Source organism: Argentina silus, assembly GCF_951799395.1.
Source record: "Argentina silus genome assembly, chromosome: 20".
Classification (NCBI taxonomy): Eukaryota; Metazoa; Chordata; class Actinopteri; order Argentiniformes; family Argentinidae; genus Argentina; species Argentina silus.
In genome coordinates, this window is record NC_139674.1 from 6,096,873 (window position 1) to 6,117,021 (window position 20,149).

At 47.7% G+C, this 20,149-nt stretch overlaps 2 protein-coding genes across 2 annotated transcripts; one reads left to right on the forward strand and one right to left on the reverse strand.

The window, feature by feature from the left end:
• On the forward strand, positions 1-10,016 carry itih5 (inter-alpha-trypsin inhibitor heavy chain 5). Its single transcript, XM_083691744.1, has 14 exons — positions 1-182; positions 292-336; positions 915-1,078; positions 1,653-1,763; positions 2,593-2,840; positions 3,178-3,347; positions 3,906-4,022; positions 5,156-5,327; positions 5,439-5,748; positions 7,010-7,665; positions 7,799-7,852; positions 8,510-8,626; positions 8,839-9,216; positions 9,382-10,016. The coding sequence occupies exons 1-14, from the start codon at positions 51-53 to the stop codon at positions 9,651-9,653; spliced, it is 2,946 nt and encodes a 981-aa protein (XP_083547870.1). The 5' UTR covers positions 1-50; the 3' UTR covers positions 9,654-10,016.
• A 2,132-nt stretch (positions 10,017-12,148) lies between these two features.
• tmem110l (transmembrane protein 110, like) lies at positions 12,149-19,952 on the reverse strand (the record flags this gene model as incomplete). Its single annotated transcript, XM_083691858.1, has 8 exons — positions 12,149-12,274; positions 14,897-15,025; positions 15,370-15,453; positions 16,162-16,274; positions 17,582-17,703; positions 17,831-17,926; positions 18,221-18,269; positions 19,763-19,952. The coding sequence occupies 8 exons, from the start codon at positions 19,950-19,952 to the stop codon at positions 12,149-12,151; spliced, it is 909 nt and encodes a 302-aa protein (XP_083547984.1).
• Between the last annotated feature and the right edge of the window lie 197 nt (positions 19,953-20,149).

Sequence of the window (20,149 nt, forward strand, 5' to 3'; positions counted from 1 at the left end):
TCAGAGCGCTGCGCCCTGGAAATATGTGCGCTTATTCCTTTTTATTCTAAATGGATATCGACGTCAACATGCTGCTTTTCACTCTTCTGATGTGTTTCAGTCCGTGCATTTTGGGGCAGTTTGAGGATTCTGAACTTGAAGATGACCTTTTTTCCGATTTGACCGACTTTGATTTGGATATTGTAAGTGTCTTTCAACCCTGAAGTTGAAGGACGTTTTGGGCACACTGAAGTGGTTTATTTGGGGAGCTTCAATAGACCACCATTTAACACAGATATTTTGTTTCCACAGGCACCACGCAGAGTCCCTCGGCAGGTGAAAGCCATTCTCACTAAGGTAAAGATTCCAAGTATCTTTGCAAGTATCTTGGCCGTGCTTCTTGGTGTTTGCGCTCTTCTGCGTCATTGTGTCCATAGATAAATGTCCTCTAATGAATGCTGACATAGTTGAACTAATGGTAGGCTACATTACATACATACATAAAGTAAACCCAGTTAGTGTAAGCAGACCATTCAAGTGTTCATGCATGGGAGGGATGTGGAGTTTGTCATCCCGAAATCTATACTCGGGTGTGACGTGGGGAGAACTGCCAAGCGCGCTGCGCTGTGCGCCAGAGGAAAGGTAATGCGCTGGCGTTCTCTTCCAAAATACAGTCCAAAATTCGGGAGGAAGTTCCGCCAACGCAATGATGAGGCGTTTGAAACGTATGGAACAGTAGCTAGTATGCGCACAGTTTAGCCTGCGTGCGCGCAGTCCTGTATGGTCAAACTATACTAATTTTAGCCACAAAAATACTAACACATTTTCAAAAGTTAACGAAACTACCCAAATCTCACGTACAACCAATCCAAAAAGCAAGCCCAATGTGTTTAGATGGTGTAATGGATGATGGGTGTTTTGTCCAAAATGTGCAGGAGACTAAACCACACATCCAGGAGCTGTCGATAAAGACAACTATCATCTCCCGGTACGCCTTCACGGCCGTGTCCTGCATCATGCTCAACCGGCACTCCGCCGCCGCCGAGGGGGTCTTCCAGTTCCAAATCCCAACGGCAGCCTACGTCTCCAACTTCACCATGTAAGCGCAGTGCGCAATAACATACACTATTAGATTTTTTTTCGTAAAAAGATGTATATTTATAATGAAGTGTAGAGCAGTAGGACAAAAGTGTTATATCTTATATCTATCTTATAAAAGTAATATCTTAGACAGTTGAACTGTGAGAACCTGTTCTGCTGAATTATCATTCAGTAGCCCTCCCTGCAAATACCACTACATAGACTTCATGTTGAGTTTCAAGATGAGATTTTTGTTATCTTTTATTCTTTGCTTATTCCCTTTCAATTCGTCCTTGTTTTCCTATGGCATGCTATTGTTAATCATTGTGTGGGTTTACAATGTTTCTGTTGCCATGGGAGAGGTTAGTGCGGGGCATGTGAAGGTTTAGCAGCACAGAGATGTTTATACAGTACTGTCATTAACCCTGTTCACCCAGGCTCATCCATTTACAGGACCAATAACTGAGCAAGGCGAGGGAGGGCTGGAGGGTTTTGTCCAGCAATGAAAAATACGGGGACAGTAACAGTAACAATGGCGTGTCTCTGAATAAGACCGCCACTCTAATCTTTGACCTCTGACCCTCTGTATGCAGGATCATCGGGGGGCGTGTCTACCCCAGCGAGGTCAGACCCAAGGAGAAGAAGGTCAAACAAGGGAATGGGGGTGGGGCCAAGCCCAAGAACAAGGAGTCAGGTGACCAAAAGTACGAGTCCTGTGTGTGTGTGTGTGTATGTGTGTGTGGCCGGTCACAATCGTCGTAATCTCTCTCTTGGGTTCACTTCTGCCAGTACAGCCGCTAGGGTCAATTGCTACTGCTACTTAGCCAACACACACAGGTTGATATCCCATCTAAAACCTCTGGCTGGCCACAGATCATGTGTTTCTGGTCACGTTGGAGCTCAGCACGAAACAGGGTCATTGCTCCAGAGACTGGAAATAGGGTTGTCACATAAATCTGTGACCAGTCTAAGGCAGGAACAAATTACATCATTCTAACGGACAGTCCAAAAATTACATTGTCAGATGCAATGAGATTTACTGACGTCAGTCACTTCACCATAATGTGACACAGAGGGAGAGCCGGACAGAGAGAGCAGAAGAGAGATAGAACGGGGGGAGATAGATAGAGAGAGTGATAGAAAGGGGGGCAAGAGAGAGAGAGAGAGAAAGAGAGGAAGGAGGGAGAGAGAGAGGAATGAGACCTATTTTTCCCTCAGTATAAGTCTTTATTGGAGACTTCTGGAGTCCCGTGAGGAGCTCTCCTGGCAACCACAGCCACTTCCACTCTGATGATGTCACTTCTTGGCCTGCCTCATCTCCTACTCCACCCCTTCTCTGCTCCCCCTCTCTCCCTCCCGGACTCTCACTATTTCTCTCCTTTATTTTGTCTCCCCCTCTATCCTCTGCCCTCATTTTCATTCCCTCCCTCCCTCCCTTCTCTCTCTCTCTCTACTCCTTCCTCTCCTTCCCCTTCCCCTTCCCTATCCCTCTCTGCCTCCCCCACCCTCCTCCCCCCTACCCCCTCTGCTCAGTAGCGAGGCTGACATGGAGGTGTTCAGGATGGGGGCCAGCATCCCGGGGCGTAACCGGGCGGTCTTCCTGCTGACCTATGAGGAGCTGCTCCAGCGGAGGCTGGGGCGGTATGAGCACATGACCAGTCTGAGACCCCTGCAGCTGGTCAGCAGGCTGAGCGTGGACGTCACCATCGTGGAGCACTCCCCCCTCACGCACCTGGAGGTGCTGCCACTACGCAACGGGAAGAGCAGCAGCGGGGCTAACAGTAAGCTAACTGCTAAGACAGGTAGGGTTTGTGTGTGTCAGTGTGTGGGGATGGAGGGGGGGAGGGGGGGTGCAGGGGGTGGAGTGTACAGTATGTGGTTTGTCTGTAGATGTGGTGGGTAATACTGTGTATATCTTACTCTACTAATCATTCTACTACAACAAAGCCAGTTCTGGGAACACCTGACCAACGTTTAGTGTACATTTTCCACTCAAACACGCACAAGCAGTGTCAATAAGCTTTGATTACCTCAGTCAGGGTTGTGTGTTGATCTCTGACCCCACTCAATGGCCAATTAAAACACTTCTCTTCTCTGTTCTCTTCCACTCTCCACCAGCAAAGCCCACCGTTCCTGTTTCCACGGTGATCAAAAAGGAGAAGAACTACTCCAGGATCACCTTCAGCCCCAACATCGTGCAGCAGGCCAAGATCACCACCAATGGAAATCTGGGAGAATTTGTAGTGCGCTACGATGTGGAGAGAGAGATGGGCATAGGAGACATACAGGTCAACACACACACACACACACGCACACACGCACACATGCACGCACGCACACACACACACACACACACACACACACAGAGACACAGGTTCCCAGGATAAGTGTTAATAATGTTATCATGCCATGACCAAGGCCTGTCCACACATGGTAGATAAAAGCATGAGAAACTATATATCTACATTTCAAACCATACAGAGGAGCTACACACATCACATCAACCAACAGTACAGATGCCTATCTCTCGCTCACACACACACTCATCCACCCACCAATAATTGATTTCCCAGAACCAGAACCACCCCCACTAGGTCCCACCACTACACCCAGCTCCATCAACAACACTGTGTGGGCGGGGCATGTTTTAGCGTTACTGAAACCTCCATCACTTACTCTTGTAGATGCAAGTCAGATCCCTGTCTCACTGTCTCACTGTCTGTCTGTCTGTCTGTCTGTCTGTATGTCTGTCTGTCTGTCTGTCTGTCTGTCTGTCTGTGTCTCTCTCTCTCTCTCTCTCTCTCTCATTCTCTCCCTCCCTCCCTCCCTCCCTTTGTCTGTCTCAGGTTCTGAACGGCCATTTTGTGCACTACTTTGCACCCAAAGACCTTCCGGTGGTGCCCAAGAACGTGGTGTTTGTGATTGACACCAGCGCCTCTATGCTGGGGACCAAGATCCGGCAGGTATATACGCCACACGTATGCATTCACAGTCAGAGACAGGCGGGTACAGTCACATGTGGGAGACACATTCAGACAGTCTGGACCACAGAAAACGATGGGATCACTGATATTTCATCTGCCGTGCAATTTTGATTAAGTTCCAGCTGGAAAGAGCTCTAGGTTCAGTTTTGCCATGCAAAGTGTTCAGTGATTAAAAACATCTCTTGTTGTTCTCCTTCGAAAGCCTGAGGTACTGAACCGGAGAGTGAATATGACCCCCCCCCCACCACAGTCTCTAGTGGTATAGTCCTCCCACACTGGGATGGTGATATGGTCTCCTTTCCTCTGTGTGATTTCATTCTAATCCCCCATAGTCAGAAACACAGCTGAACAGCTGCAATACAGAAAAACAGAGAATTCAGAGCACAGAGCACACTCTGGAAAAGTGGAAACATACTCAAAAAGGGACTCTCTGGATGACTCCCCCCCCTCCCCCCTCCCACACACACACACACACACACACACACACACACACGCTCTTCCCCTCCAGTAGACCAGTGTAGAGAACAACAAGTATGCTTTGATCTCTCTCCACAATAGACTGTTCAGTTGCAGTCAGTGTATGGCTTTGACCCCCACCCCACAGCACAGCCCTATAGGCATCTGGTGACCCCCCCCACTCACTCAATTACACCCACGCGCCTGCTGCAGATCTCATACTCACAATCTTTCATTCGGAAGGCATTTTATATTGTACAACTTGCACTATTAACCCAAGTGCAATATCAGTGGAGACAAAAGCTGTGGCAGGCATTATGGTACTGTAGCTATGGAGTGTGTGTTTGTGTGTGTGTGTGTGTGTGTGTGTGTGTGTGTGTGTGTGTGTGTGTGTGTGTGTGTGTGTGTGAGTCATCAGAGAGGAGGAATCTCACAGCTACCCAAAGGGCTGGGCTGTTGATTGGTAGCTCCGGTTCTGAGTCCAACCATGACGGCATTATCATTACGATATTACACCAACACTGCTCACTGAAACCATGACTACAGCATTACTCTACTGGTGATTTTATAGGTTTTATAATTATCTGTGATTTATTGATATCTCTCTCTCTCTCTCTTTCTCTCTCTCTCTCTTTCTCTCTCTCTCTCTCTCTCAGACTAAAGAAGCCCTGTTCACCATCTTGAGGGACCTGCGTCCTGGCGACCATTTTAACTTTGTTAGCTTCTCCAGCCGTATCAAGGTGTGGCAGCCAAACCGCCTGGTCCCCGTCACACCCAACAACGTCCGAGACGCCAAGAAGTTCATCTTCATGCTCCAGCCCACTGGAGGTAAGACACCTTACACCATGGTATTGTGTGAACGGAGAAGAATGAGCTGTTGGAAGAAAAAAAAAAATCACTACATTTCCCAAGATCCATCTCTCGCTCTCCCATTGCCAGGCACAAACATCAACAGCGCCGTGCAGGCGGGCGCCTCGTTGCTAAGCGACTACCTGTCAGGTCCGGACGCCAACCAGAACACTGTGTCGCTCATCATCTTCCTGACGGACGGACGCCCCACAGTGGGCGAGCTGCAGTCTCCCAGCATCCTCGGCAACGCGCGGGAGGCCGTGAGGGACCAGTTCTGCGTGTTCACCATCGGGATGGGGAATGACGTGGACTACAGGCTGCTGGAACGCATGGCTCTGGAAAACTGTGGAATGATGAGACGGATCCCAGAGGACGCCGACGCCAACGTCATGCTCAAAGGGTGTGTGTGTGTGTGTGTGTGTGTGTGTGTGTGTGTGTGCGTGCGTGCGTGTGTGTGAACTCATCCATCATTGCCAGTAATCTACCTTCTCTTGCTCTTTCACTTGATAAAAGTGACTACTTTCTCTCTTCTTTCTCTGTATTGGGCTCATATAATCCAGTCCTTATTCACCAATTAGGTCCCACTAATCCCTCTCTCCCTCTCTCCCTCTACCTCTTCATCACTCGTCAAGCTATAGGGTAGAGCTGGGTGTTAATGCCGCGGTGTTGACATCAGCCCTCTTTAATCAACCTGTGCACCTGACAGCTACAGCTTCGAACAGACATACTTAGATGGCCGTTTCACCACACACACACACACACACACACAGGTGTTTGTTTAGTTGTGGAGGAATGTGTGTGTGTGTGTGTGTGTTTGTGTTGTGAAATGGCTGTCTAAGTAGGTCTGAGAGGTTAATAGAAGGACTCTAGAGGTAATAGTCCAGGCACGGCTTCCTTGAACAAACACACTGTTCTGAAAGGTGAGGGGGTTTACTGTGGCACCGACCAAGGCCACACACACTCTGCTTAATATATCACCGTCCCTCTTGATAAACCACAGCTTTGTGGGGGTGTGTAAGAGTGTGTGTACACACACCTGAGACCCTTGAGAGAGCACACACACACAATGAGAGCACACACACACAATGCTTTGATTAATATGTCCATGATTCACCTGAACAACAGCGATGTACAGACAGTGAAGCTGCCAAGGACTAGACTTGTTGGAGTACAAAGTGGTAAAGGTCCAGTAAAAGCTTCCTAATGGTTGTAATGACTATGTTTAATCTGTAGCAATCAGGGAATGACATGTATTTCATATCGGAAAAAAGCACTTTTTAAAATGGAGTGTTCTACCCGACACTCGGTTTGCACATAAAGATGTTGTTACTGTCAGGGGTGTCCTAGGGGAGTGGAGTCACTGATTTTTGCCTTTCTGTCTCTGGTGAAGGCCTCTTCGAATCACGCATGCATGCAGAAATGCAACTACTATTACTAATGTCCAATACTGCAAGACCATTATTATTAGGGAGGATGTTGTTGTTTGAACTGAATTTCACTGCGGTGGCCAGAGGTGGCAGATTTCCACCAAACGTACCATTAAAGGTAGAGCTTCAACATATTATAATTGTACTCATTATAAATGTATTGACCTCCTTTCCTCACCTCTCTCTCTCTCTCCCCGCCCCTCTCTCTCTCTCTCCCTCCATCCCCCCATCCAGGTTTTATGATGAGATAGGCACCCCCCTCCTGTCTGACATCAGGATCAACTACACTGAGGACTCAGTCCAGTACGTCACCCAGAACCTCTTCATCAACTACTTCAACGGCACCGAGATCGTCGTCGCCGGCAAGCTGACCAACCAGAGCGCAGAGTCCCTGCATGTCCAGGTCACCGCCAGCAACAGCGACAAGAACATCATCTTGGAGACCGACGTGCCACTACGGAAACGGCAGATGGAGATGGAGAAGCACGTGAAGGCGGCAGCCAGTTCAGGGGTCACAGGGGCAGGGTCAGCGGGAGGGTCGGTGGCGGAGGACTTTGTGGAGCGCGTGTGGGGTTTCCTGAGCGTGAAGGAGGGGTTGAGGTCACGTCTGCGTAGTCAGACCAGTAGAGAGAGGGAGGAACACACCCAGCAGGCAACCAACCTATCCCTGGCTTACCACTTCCTCACCCCTCTGACCAACCTGGTGGTGGAGAGACCCCAGGTCCTGGCTGACGGAACCATGGCCCCCGCCCCAACCCTCCCTCCGGAGTCTCACACAGCCGCCTCGGCCAATGAGCTGTCAGACGAGTCAGAGGGGGACACGCCCAAGAAACCGCACAGGAAGGGTGTGAAGCCGGACAGAGTTGGTTCCACTGTTACCAAGACGACGGGTGAGGCTACTGTTCTCATTCAATCAGTTGAATACCTCCTGTTATTAGAATGATTAGGATCAATGAGAGGGAAGTATTTCACAGTGGAATCCTTATAACTCATTGAAGAAGACTAACTCTGTTTTGTCTATAGGTGAAGTCGTGAGGAGGCCTGCCCATAAATCCATAACCGTCTCAAAAACATCAGGTAGTTCTGTGTGTGTGAGTGAGTGTGTGAGTGTGTTTTGCTATGCTGCTTTCCCATCTCCGCTGTCTCTGTGAAGTGGTTATAAGGCTCTGTAATGGGACATGAAAGGGCAGGGGAGCGTACAGTAGACTCTCTCTACTCCCTACGTGGGCGGCCTGTAATTTAGAGCCCTGTCTGACAGACAGTAATCATCCCAGACACACACAAGGGGTAAGAAATGCCTCTGTACCTGGCCTAAAGACTAGAGAACGTACAGGGTCTAATTGAAATACCAGCACTGGGAATGGGTGACCCTTAGGACTCACACACATGTAAATATGCACACACACACACAGTGGGACTGTGGGAGCTGAGATTGGGTGTGTAACAGCAGGGTAACAGTAGAGTGGAGACGTGAGATGGCATCAGAGACGAGGAGGGTTAATGACCCTGTCATTACTGTTGCTCTCTCATCTCCACTCATCTCCTCTTCTCATCTCATCTCATCTCATCTCAAGGCTACTGATGTTCACACACTCAGTCTCTCTCTCTCTCTCTCACACACACGCAGTTACATGCCAATATAATATGTCACTGCCCCCCCCCCCCCCCATGTTCTTAAGATTCCCTCTGACTCTCTCTAACTTACCCCCCCCCCACCTCCACCCCCTGCTACAGCGGACGGCGACCCCCACTTTGTGGTGGAGTTCCCCCTCAGTAAACTCACCGTGTGTTTCAACATCAACGGAGAGCCAGGCCACATCCTCAGACTGGTGTCTGACCACAAGCACTCTGGTGAGTCAATCGGTGCAATAACAACCATGCTAAGATCAGATAAAACTACAGTAGCGTCACAGAAGAGCATCAGTGGTGCGCACTCTACCGGAACATTCGGGTAGATTCAGCTCTCTGGTTCTGGGATTTATGTTGGTACAATTTGCCGGTTCGGTGCTGTGTATTCTATGGTGTGTGTGTGTGTGTGTGTGTGTGTGTGTATGTTTGTCTAGGCGTCACAGTGAACGGTAAGCTGATAGGCGCCCCGGCGCCGGTGGGAAGCCACAAGCAGCAGCGTACCTACTTCAGCACCATCACCTTCGTGGTGGACCACCCCAAACACGCCTACATAGAGATCACACCCAAGAAGGTCATCCTGGACGGACGTGACCGCATGGTCCTGCCCTGTGACAAAACCGTCTCCGTGGAGAGTGGCGCTCTGGCGGTGGCGATCGTAGGGAAGTCCAACGTGACCGTAACCATAGGTGGAACCATCAGCTTCGTCATACTGGTGCACCAGTATAAGAACCCCGCCCCCTACCAGAGAGACCACCTGGGGTTCTACATCTCCAACAGCAAGGGGCTGTCCCACGACTCCCACGGTCTGCTTGGTATGTCAGCCACTATGGGATAATGGAGGGTGGGAGGAAGGGGGAGGGGACTAGAGGCTGAAATGGAATGGGGCCTCAGTGAGAATGAAGCAGGGGTAACAGGTTCTGTATTTTGCTCAGGGGTTATGTTCCATTTTGACTCTTTCGTTCTACTTCTACTTCCAGGTCAGTTCCTGTATGAGGAAGTGGGACTGGCAGAGCTTCCTGTCGATGCCACGGCGACAGGAGACAACAGCACGTCAACAGTCCTGAAGGTCAAAGGTCGCTCGGTGCCCGTGGTGGCGAAGACGAGGCGTATCTACAGCGGGACACAGAGCGTGGACTGCTGGTTCGCCAGGAACAACGCGGCCAAGCTGATCGACGGCCAGTACGACGACTACGTGGTGTCACACCTGTTCGACACAGGGGATTGGCCCCATGGGACAAACGGAGCCTAGGACAGAAGCCAATCAGTGACCTGCAAGTGGATCTGTCCTACACACATGAACTAGCTACCCTACTTTCCTCTCTCTGTGCCCCTGAACCTCCGTCCATAATCTTGTATCCTTAAAACCATGTCCTTTTACCTCCCTAACTCCCAAACAGCACCCTCTCATTTCTGAATCCCACCCTTGTTCCTCTGCCTCTCTCAGTAGCACCTGGACCTGGACCCACCATCAATACTCTTGAATATATTTTTGTACCATTTTGAAATAAGGACATTGTTTTGTGTGTATCATTTTATATAATAATTTTGTAAATATATTATAACCTTTTCAAAATGTGTTATTTTCCAAAATAGAGAAGTCTTTTCTGAGAAGCTTGACAAGCGAGAGAGACGATTACACGAAAACGTTGTGTGCTTTTATCCAGAGCACCTTTTTAGTAAAGGTGTAGACATGTAGAAATCAAACCCACCACCCTGGAGTTGTCAGAACCAACCACAACTCAAGAACCACCTCAGCCATTTCCGGCAGGCTCCATTTTAAGGTGTGTGGGTTCATCAGAGAGCAAACAGATTGAACCACGTCAGCACACTTGAACATGGTGACACTGGGCTCAGGATCACACCTGGTCACCCCCCTCAGACACACCTCCAACTAGCCCCTTATGCTACTGCTCCAATGACTAGCCCCCTGCAGTAACCTCCCCACCCCCCTCCCCTGCCCTTCCTGTCATCAGGTCGGGGTCACAGGGCTTCTGGCCCCTCCCACACAGGTGTGCTCCTACGTGTCCCACTCAGGGGTCTGTCATCACGCTCAGGGGGCCGGGCCACCAAAGGAATTTAATCTATTTGCGTCATGATTTTTTATTCATAGTATGAAGGTGGAGACAATCATGCAACATGGCACTTTGTCTATTCCGTGGTTGATATATTGACAAACACTTAAACATGTTCAACAATGTACATACATAATTTTGAATTGTGGATGACAAACACATAATACAGTGGACACAAAATAAAAAATATATTATAGATGGACCATTTAAAATGTAAGACTTTTCAACAGCTAATAATAATCATCACAAATGTAAACATGGTGTAGTGGCACTGGTCCTCACAGCAGCTGTTCTCTGAAATTGGACACTGAATAGAAATGATTGCAGACAAAAGATATATTATCTATTCTCTTTGTAGCATTAACAGTATATTTGAGACATGTTATGGTCAAACATGAACACCTTCAATGATGGGAAACACTTTGTCTGTTTGTGGATTCTCAGAATAGATAACTGCATTTCTCTTGGACCGTATGTTTCTGTAAAACCCATTTGAATTTCCTCCATTTCCTGTGTTTAAGATATTCCTCCCATTAATACGGTCATCATGACCACAGATTTGACCTCAAGTAATGAATCAATCAAGTACTGTATATGTAAAATATAAATAAACAAACAAATAAAATAAATACATCACTAACAGTTCCATGGAAAGTATAGTGATGTAGGAGCATCATAAAAGTTTGGATCCCAGATTTTGGAATGTGAAATGAGTTGGTAATTTTTCCAGACAGAAAGCTTTTCCTCCTTGTTAAAGTGAGCCTCTGGAGGAGATATGGAGTGGAGAGAACCTCTCCAAACCATTACAGTAGAAACCCTGTGGCTGGGTTACAACAGTCTCCTGTCCTGCATGACCACTGTTCTGACACGTAAAAGCAATATGGCTGACACCTATCCAGTCCTTTCACCCATCAGTGGAGAAGGAGAAGAGACTAGAAGAAGAGGACGGTGGATTATCGAGACAGAGCCCCCAGTGAGCTGCAGCAGGAGGTCCGAAGACCTGTGTATTAAATTACAGGCTATTAAACAGTGCATATTTGGTACTTTGAAGCAATTATATATGATGATGAAGAAGAAGAAGAACATCAGAGAGGAGTAGACTGTACTCTCTCTCTCTTTACTTTGTGCTGCTCTTTAGAAGTTGATGTCATGAAGAGCTCTTTGGAGATCCAACACCTCTTCTCCCCAAAATCCCCCCTCCTGAAGGTGAGGACAGATTGACTCCTGTCCTTCCTTCATCATCGCCATCATGTTCCCTCACGCTGACTCTGTGCTCTGTACTTATGTGCATCAAGGACCCCTTTTTAGAGCCACTCTGAGGCGGTCTCTGTAAACAGAGGCGGCGGCGAGGCTTAAAAGCGAGGAGTTTCTACATCCAAACACACCTTTGAAAATAACATTCAACATCCTCATACCAGCTAAGTCACCTTTTACATACAAATACATTGTGCTGTAGTGACATTCTATCAATGTTTAGGCACCAGAAAGCGTGTGCCAAGACAAGAACTACATTTGAAAATTCTGTGTGACGTTAAACCTGATGGAAGGACATGCATCCGCATGGTGCCTTCCCTACAAAGTGAACCAGTGTTTAGCCCTTTGTCCTGAGTGAGATTGGGAAACCCTTGAGTTTCAGGGGGAGGGAAGGAGGGAGGGAGGGAGAGTACCTGAGCTACACTTCCACCCAGCTGGGTGTCATGCCCCCCCCTGTGGGATTCAGGTGGTGTCCAATTTGAGACCCATGCTCCTCTTCTTCCTCGGAAGAATTCTCTGTGTCTGTCTCTATAGTCAGTAGAACCTGGACATGAGAGAGAGAGAGAGAGACACACACACACGTGTTAGTTAACAGACACGCGGGCACGCGCACACACACACACACACACGTCAGTAATAGTCAGCCAAGGAGAGTTGGTGTGTCCAGCCCTGGCCTGGCCTGGCCTGTGTCTGTATCTTGTTATTCCTTCTTCAAGGCTGTAAAATCACAATTTATTCCCAGTCTGGAATACTCTCCAGGCTGCTGGGCTCCACATATAATCCCCAAGGAGCGGAATTCTAGAATTCCATCAACTTTATGGAACCCTGTTATGAAATAATAAATCCCCATGTCAGGGCTGGCCACATCATTGCGAAATACGACCATGATGTGTGCAAGTGTGTGTGCATGCAGGTGTGTGTGTTACAAACATCTTGGATTAGATTGGCACAATGGAGAGAGCGACCTAGCAGGTTTACACTGCTCTCCTGTCTCACTGATCTGAGACCTTTCCAAATAACAGCAGAACATCTTGAAGCGGAAACATTGAGACAGAGGGCAGGTTTACAGACTGACACCTACTGCAGACTGTGGATGGTGTGTATGCAATTTCCAGCCTCTGTACACTAGAGTTCTGTCCAAGGGGTGTACTTGTACATCAAGCTGCCTCGTGCTACAGAAATTGGAGAGACTCCTGCCTACTTACACTCAAAGCACACTGAAGGACTCAACCAACCCCACGGACTCAACTGGCAACTCCTCGCACCAACACACGTCTCTGCGTGTCTCAAGCTCAACCTTAACAAAACTGAGCTGCTCTTCCTCCCGGGGAAAGCCTGCTCTCTAAGACTTCTCCATCACAGTAGAGAAGCAGCACAACTTTTGGTCCAAGCACTTGTAATCTCTTGCCTTGACTACTGCAATGCACTCTTCGCCGGACGCCGTAGATTGAAAACCCATCTCTTCAAGCTACATCTTAACTATCCCTCCTAAAGACCTCTTCATCCCCACTACCACCCTGTACAGTTTCTCTACTTTAAATACATTAATTGAAAATAATAATAATAATTCTTCCTTCTTCTAGCATTGTGACTGCCAATGGCCCCTGGTCCTAGCATAGATTACATTTTCTTATGATGACTGATGGATAGACTTACTTAGACAAATTAGTCGCTTTGGATAAAGGCGTCTGCTAAATGCCAAAAATGTAAATGTAACACTTGTTCCTAATCAATAGCCCCCCTCTCTCTTCCCATTCTCTCTCTCATCCTCCACCACTCCACTCTGCTTTCCATAACATCAGAGCAGGGAAACAAATCCCAAATGTCACTTGTATTCTGGGGATGAAGGGATGATTTGTGGCTGTTTGGCAAAGTACCAGGGTTGTGGAGGAGGAGAGAGAAACACTCCCATCCCTGTGAGCATGTCAGTCAGTCACAGTCATTGATTCCAGAGAGAGAGAGACAGAGAGAGAGAGAGAGGGGGCACACTGTGTGTGTGTATGTGTGTGTCTCCATGACTCAATAGGGAGGGTGAGTAGTTACACACACTGACACTAACTTCTGTGTAGGATGTCCATTCTCTCCGATTCCTGGAATCACAAGGAGACCTCTGTTATACCCTCTCAGTACTCCTCATGTGCATGAAATCACTGCCACTCACAGACAGCCTAAACACCACACATACTTCATACAACACCCACTGGAGACATTTCACCACTAATAACATAATAACCCAACACAATCCACCATGTCCAGAAGCATAGTAACTGCACTCCCACCCTAGACCGTTCTAGCAATTCACAATCAAAATGTCTGACGAAACACAAGTAGACCACCCATCGCCGCCCAAGATGCTTCACTTCGACTTGAAGGTCAGAACACTACACACAGCTACTGTTGAGAAGTCTGTCAGATTTAGATGGCTCATATCAATAACACTCTCAGATATGGGGGCTTACTTAACAAGGAATGTTCAAACAAACTCAGACTTTCCGTAACAGGAATAAATAGTGAAATAGTTTCACTTTGAAGAAATGTCAATTTCACACGCCCTTATCTAACATACAAAGAACGTGGAACTGACCCAGAAAGAGAAAATACCACACAAATTAATGAGAAAAATGTAGGGAGACAAATAGTTGAAAAGGGGGAGAGAGAGAGAGAGCTCCCTGACTCAGTCTTTCCTGGACACAAACCATGTGGGCCAATTACCCTTCTGACCCAGAGAAAACACTGTGTGAGCGTGTGCGTGTGTGTTTGTGTAATGGGGAGAGGGAGAGGCAACAGGTGCAGACAGGCCAAATTCACTGTGACGATGGGATACACATTAGCATCACATCTCTCTCACACACTCTCTCACACACTCTCTCACACACACACAGCTCTCTCTCAACAAACACAAACAGTTCCACATGCCTTTAGTCTGCATCCCGTGGGGACGTGGAGTGTTCTGTGTTTGGTGGGAAAGGCGTGGTAATACCCATGGGCTTCAACCTTAGTACAACATAAAACCCAACTGCTTTGTAACCAGGCAGTAGCACTCAGAGGAGACGGTGGAATCTCAGGCCTCCGATTGGTTAACTGGCGTACAGTAAGGCAAGGGCGTTCGACTAAAGTCTCCAGCGGCCAGTGGTCAACGCTTTGGTCACTGTCTGTTCACTCTTACCCGTGACTCCTCGCTGGTGGCCCACAGCGACGCGCCAGCCTTCTTGACACAGTCGCACGAGTCGTCCAGGCTCTGCAGCGTTTTGTACTTCCTCATCGTCAGGCTGTCCACCAGCCAGAACATGACGGACTACAGGGGGCGCCAGAATGAGTCAGTCAGGACTGGGAGCAGCAGTGGATAAATTGATCAACGCGTGAGCATGCTGTAGCCATTCTATCAGGGTGAATCCTTACTCGAGGTCCACATGCCGAACTTGACACATCGTCCCACAAATTTCCCATCGAGATCAATGCAAAATGTAGGTGAATGTTGGAGTTACGCATTCGGACCTCGAGTTAGGATTCCACCCTATACGAATAAGTCACAAATATACATATCAACTCTAGAGAAGCTCCTTTGGATACAATACAATATTAGCGTCATATAAGTACATCAAGGCATTAAGCCATGTGGAGGGAGCATGTCAGACTCACGTTGACGATGAAGGGCACAATGAGCATGACCAGCACCAGCTCCACCTGGGGATTAGGGATGGAGTCCAGCAACACCTCCTGCAACTGGACCAGCAGCACACAGAGAAGGTTGATAAAGAGACACACACCGTCTGACCTATAACACAAGGATTACGTAGACTTTTTCCCCTCTCTGAGAGGGAGAGAAAGAGAGACAGTTCAAAGAGAGAGGGAAGAGGAGAAACCTCAGTATCCCATGTGTCTGAGATTAACCATGTTATTGACCGCTGGGGTTTGCATCCCCCTCCCTGTGGAAAAGAGCCCCCCCCCCCCCCCCCCCCCTTCACAAAATGCAGTGTGTCCCAAAGAAATGCGTACTGGAAAAACAAAACAACGGTCTTTGAAAGAGAACTGAGAAGGAACCTCATAATTCCTTTATATCTCAACAAGGGAGGTCGAAGGTCCACCGTACCACACAAACAAACAAATAAACAAGAGTCTGAGGCTGAATGATATTAACAAATGGAACATTCCCACTCTAATCAAAGGATAACAGAGCTCCTTTGTTCTCCCAAAACGTTTAATCTTCCCCTTGGCTGTACGTCTTTACTTTGTGTTGACTTTGCAATGTCACCAGGGTTTTCAAATGAAAAACAGGACATAAAGGGAGGGGAGGCGGGGAGGGGTACAGGACAGACACCCACTCTCTGGAGCGATTCATAGTAAAGCTATTGAACTGGTCAACTCTGAGTTTGGGGTTAGCCACTGTCACGGGGGGGGGGGGAGCAGGTGTCAGGTGGGGTGGGTACTCACGTTTGTCCAACCAGGGATGAGCAGCACCAAGCTGACCACACTCTTCTCCAGGACTATGATGAGCATGTAGACCACACACTGACCAAGCCACGCTGCCGCCTGGGGAGGGTCACCTGGAGAGAGAGAGAGAGAACAGACCTTCACACAGTGACCACACAATGACCGCATCGTGACCGCACTGACACACACACACACACACACACACACACACACACACACACACACACACACACACACACACACACACACACACACACACACACACACACACACACACACACACACACACACCCCTAGCTCCCTGGGGAGTGTCACCTAGAGAGAAAACAGAGACCAGTCTGTGAAAGTGACATCACTGCAACCACATATTGACCGCATCATGACCACACATTAACCACAAGGAGGCATTCACAAACAGAAACACACACACACACACACAGTGTGCTGGTCTAAACCTGTCTCAGGTGTACCATTACAAGTCTCTGTCATCACAGTATACACAGAGGGGGGTCTCTGTCAGTCTCTGTCATTAACACACCTGGGAACAGAGTAGAGAGAGAGAGACGGAGGGAGAGAGAGAGAGAAAGAAAAAAGAGGCAGGGGAAGAAAGAGGGACAGAGGGAGGGAACGAGAGCTGGTGTTGCGAGAGACATGGGAGAAAAAGGCAAAGAGAAGAGAGGGTTAAGAGAGAGAATGACAGACCGTAAAGTAAGAAAAGACGGGGGAAAAACCAAGCCCACAACCAGCCTAAATACGGTTCTACAGCAGTAGCTATGGTTTGCAATCTATTTTGCTTTCAAACTCCCCAATAGCAAAGTAGTAATGACAGAGGTATATTGAGCAGGCTTTTGGAAGAGAGGTTACTACAGTGTGAGCGAGAGACAGAGAGGGAGAGAACTAGAGAACTAAGCCCCACTATAACGCTTGGCCAGTGGACATGGCACAGCTGTATTTCAAAGCCATGAATAATAATAAATGGAAAAATCATCAACAAATGTTTGATACGTGAATAATAAAATGGCGTTGAGGGGAAAGAAAATAGTAGACTAACAGATGATGGTCATTTCAACTTTGTGTTGGTTCTAAATGTTTTTACTAAAGCTTCTACACCAATACAAACAGCAATTAACGGCGGAGCAAGTGAACCGGTGCAACAGTTGGCCATAAGAGGATGTTTTTCATCCTTGCCGCAGCGAGAGAGACTTGGTTCTGTTTTGTGCATCTCATGGACCTCCAGCGGCCTCTAGTGGTAAAGAGGAGACTTGTGTCTGCATTTGTGAAATTCACTGGAAAAACAAGCTGGCACTATGTTGTCTCGTGTGGCGGCAGCAGAACAGCAGTTCACAGGTGGTTGTCTGTCCTTTGGCCAACCTCCAACCGTTAGCCAAGGGCTTGTCGAAACAGATGTTTCCTTACTAACCGTATTCTCCAAAGATGAGCAGTGTGAACTGCTTGTACTCCACAACCTTCGAGGTGATCTTGACCCCCGCCCAGATGACCAGCATGCCCAGCGTGGCATCCAGCAGAAAGTTCATGAGATACCTGTGGAAATCACACAGAAAGCGAGTTAATGATAAGGAGAAGTCATGGAATAGGCCAATAATTGGCCAAGGCTGTAGATTGACAGGCGGGTTTCTGCTGTGCTGTCCAATCATGTGTGTTAACTCACAGGGAGCATGGGTCCGCCTTGGTGAGGTTGGAGAGGAAGACGTTGGCAAAGTGAATGAAGAGAGCGCCGATCGCCTGCTTGGACGTGTCGAAAAACCTGCAGAGAGCCAACGGAAAACCACGGGTCAACAGTACTGCATCGTCATGGTGACAACAGAAGAATAGATAGCCTAGGAGTTGAGAGTGGGTGAACTTTAGCCAAACTGGTGTGATCATCCCCTGATGATTAATTAAAACTAATGGGGGAAAAAAAAAGAGATCGGTCCCTTTTGTTGCAATAACACATGAAAAAGTGTATTTCATATTTCAGGACACATTGAAATTAAAACCAACCTACATGTTCTTCTGAGGTTTGATACTGATATAAGATGACCATAACAAAGTCTCTCACCAGATCATCCATGGCCGTCTGATCCCGATGGGCTCTCGGAACCTCTTTACTGTTGACAGACACACAGATGGCTCAGATATTTACTTTCACATTGTCCTTTCCACTTCTGTTTCAGCAACCACTGTGGATGTGTAACCAGGCCAGCCAAGTAATGCACAGTGTGGTTCAGCCCGAGGGTTTTGTACATACATGTCCTCCTTGAACATACTTATTTTATGGCTCAGGGAGACCTAGACAAAGAGTGCACACACACTCACCCTTGCCCTCATTCCACTCTGCTCCATCCAGATGCTGTCTGCTCAGGGCTATCTGGTTAACAGAACCCACTACTCCTCTCTCTCTCTCTCACTCACACACACGCGTGCGTGCGTACACACACACAAGGTCTGAGTGTGTGACTCTCCAGGTGCACAACAGCACACATACTCAAACAGACCACATCATGCAGGTTTGTGTATCTAGGCAAATGTTTCAGTCAGCAAATATCGACCCCCTACCTACTACCAGGGAGCTCAATTGAATACAATTTGAACAACTTGCACTGAAGACTGGTGGCCAGACATGTTCTATATTGCTGTCGCCTAATTCACTGGCCCTAGCAACAGTATCCAAGAGCTCTGGACCATGGGGAAGGTGGGGCCAGTGGCCAGTCAATGGGAGGAAGTCACCAAAAATAGCAAAGAGGATGAAGACTCTAAACAAAGATGGCTGGCTTTGGGCAGGGAGAGGGGAGGGTAGGCTACACAGTGTAGCTCTGCATAGCAGTGCAGTGCTTGACTGAGTAGACCCTTGATGCTCAGCAGCTTGTTAATAAGGTAGGCTAACCATTAACAGACCTAGGTATTTCAACTCATGCACACACACACACACACACACCTGGCTATTGATCTTTCCACTAATAAGTAACTGTATGGAGGTCACAGGCTCATTGATCCTCCACTCACCTTTAGAGTCTGACCCTATTCTAAAATACATCACTCCTGTAAAGTAAATGACCCTACTGCCCCCCTGGAACCTGCTTTCACATTAGCTGTAGAGAACCCAATCTCTTGAGCTCAACAAGCATGGCCACTGGGGGGGGCTGCATGTAATTTTGATAAGAGTAACAAAAAATACCGAGGTCATGCTGATAACAATGATATGTCAGATGCACACAGTCATGTGAAGGCCTCTACTCCTCCAATGTCAGTAGGCTATTTGACATCTGCAGCAGTAGTCAAACACTTTGGTCATGAGACTAAGGTGCTGGGTGGGGGTTTGCTCCAGCCCACAAACAAACAAAACTAATAATAAAATCAGGGTTTTATTGTATTGTGATCTAAGCACTATAACACTACACTATGGTTTATTTCATTCGGATGCGGATTTGGAACGTCAAAATTATAACCCAAACAAACGGCCACGTGGACTCGGGCGGCCCCTTTAAATTGGTTACATTTTGTTTGCTTCACTTGTAGTCTAGCCAAAAGCTGCTACTTTGAAACGATGAGGTTGAATTACTTTGAAACATTGTAGTTTAAATATGTTCAGAAAAATACTCACGCATCAATGTGCTGAAGGCAACTATTGCTAGCAGACCCTGAATCAAGACGCCGAATCTGTCCGTTAGTGCTCCGTTATCGCACCCGTGTGGGTTTGCCTCGGTACTGTCTGATATGTTGGACATCTCAAAAACTGCGCTATTAAACAGTCTTTTCACTAGAAAGATACCGTCGTACCCGTACGTGTCCATGTCGATAGGTTTAAAACAACCCGTGGCAGACAAAGGACGTTAAGACACTTCCCCTGTCCTTGTTTGCGAGGTGGAGGAATTCGTTTAAATCCTCAAGAAAACAAACACAATTTGCCATATAGCGTCGCTGCACAATGTCTTTCGCAAATTTAATAGAAAAAGTATTTAAAGCAGTTGATAATTCTTAACTGACACTT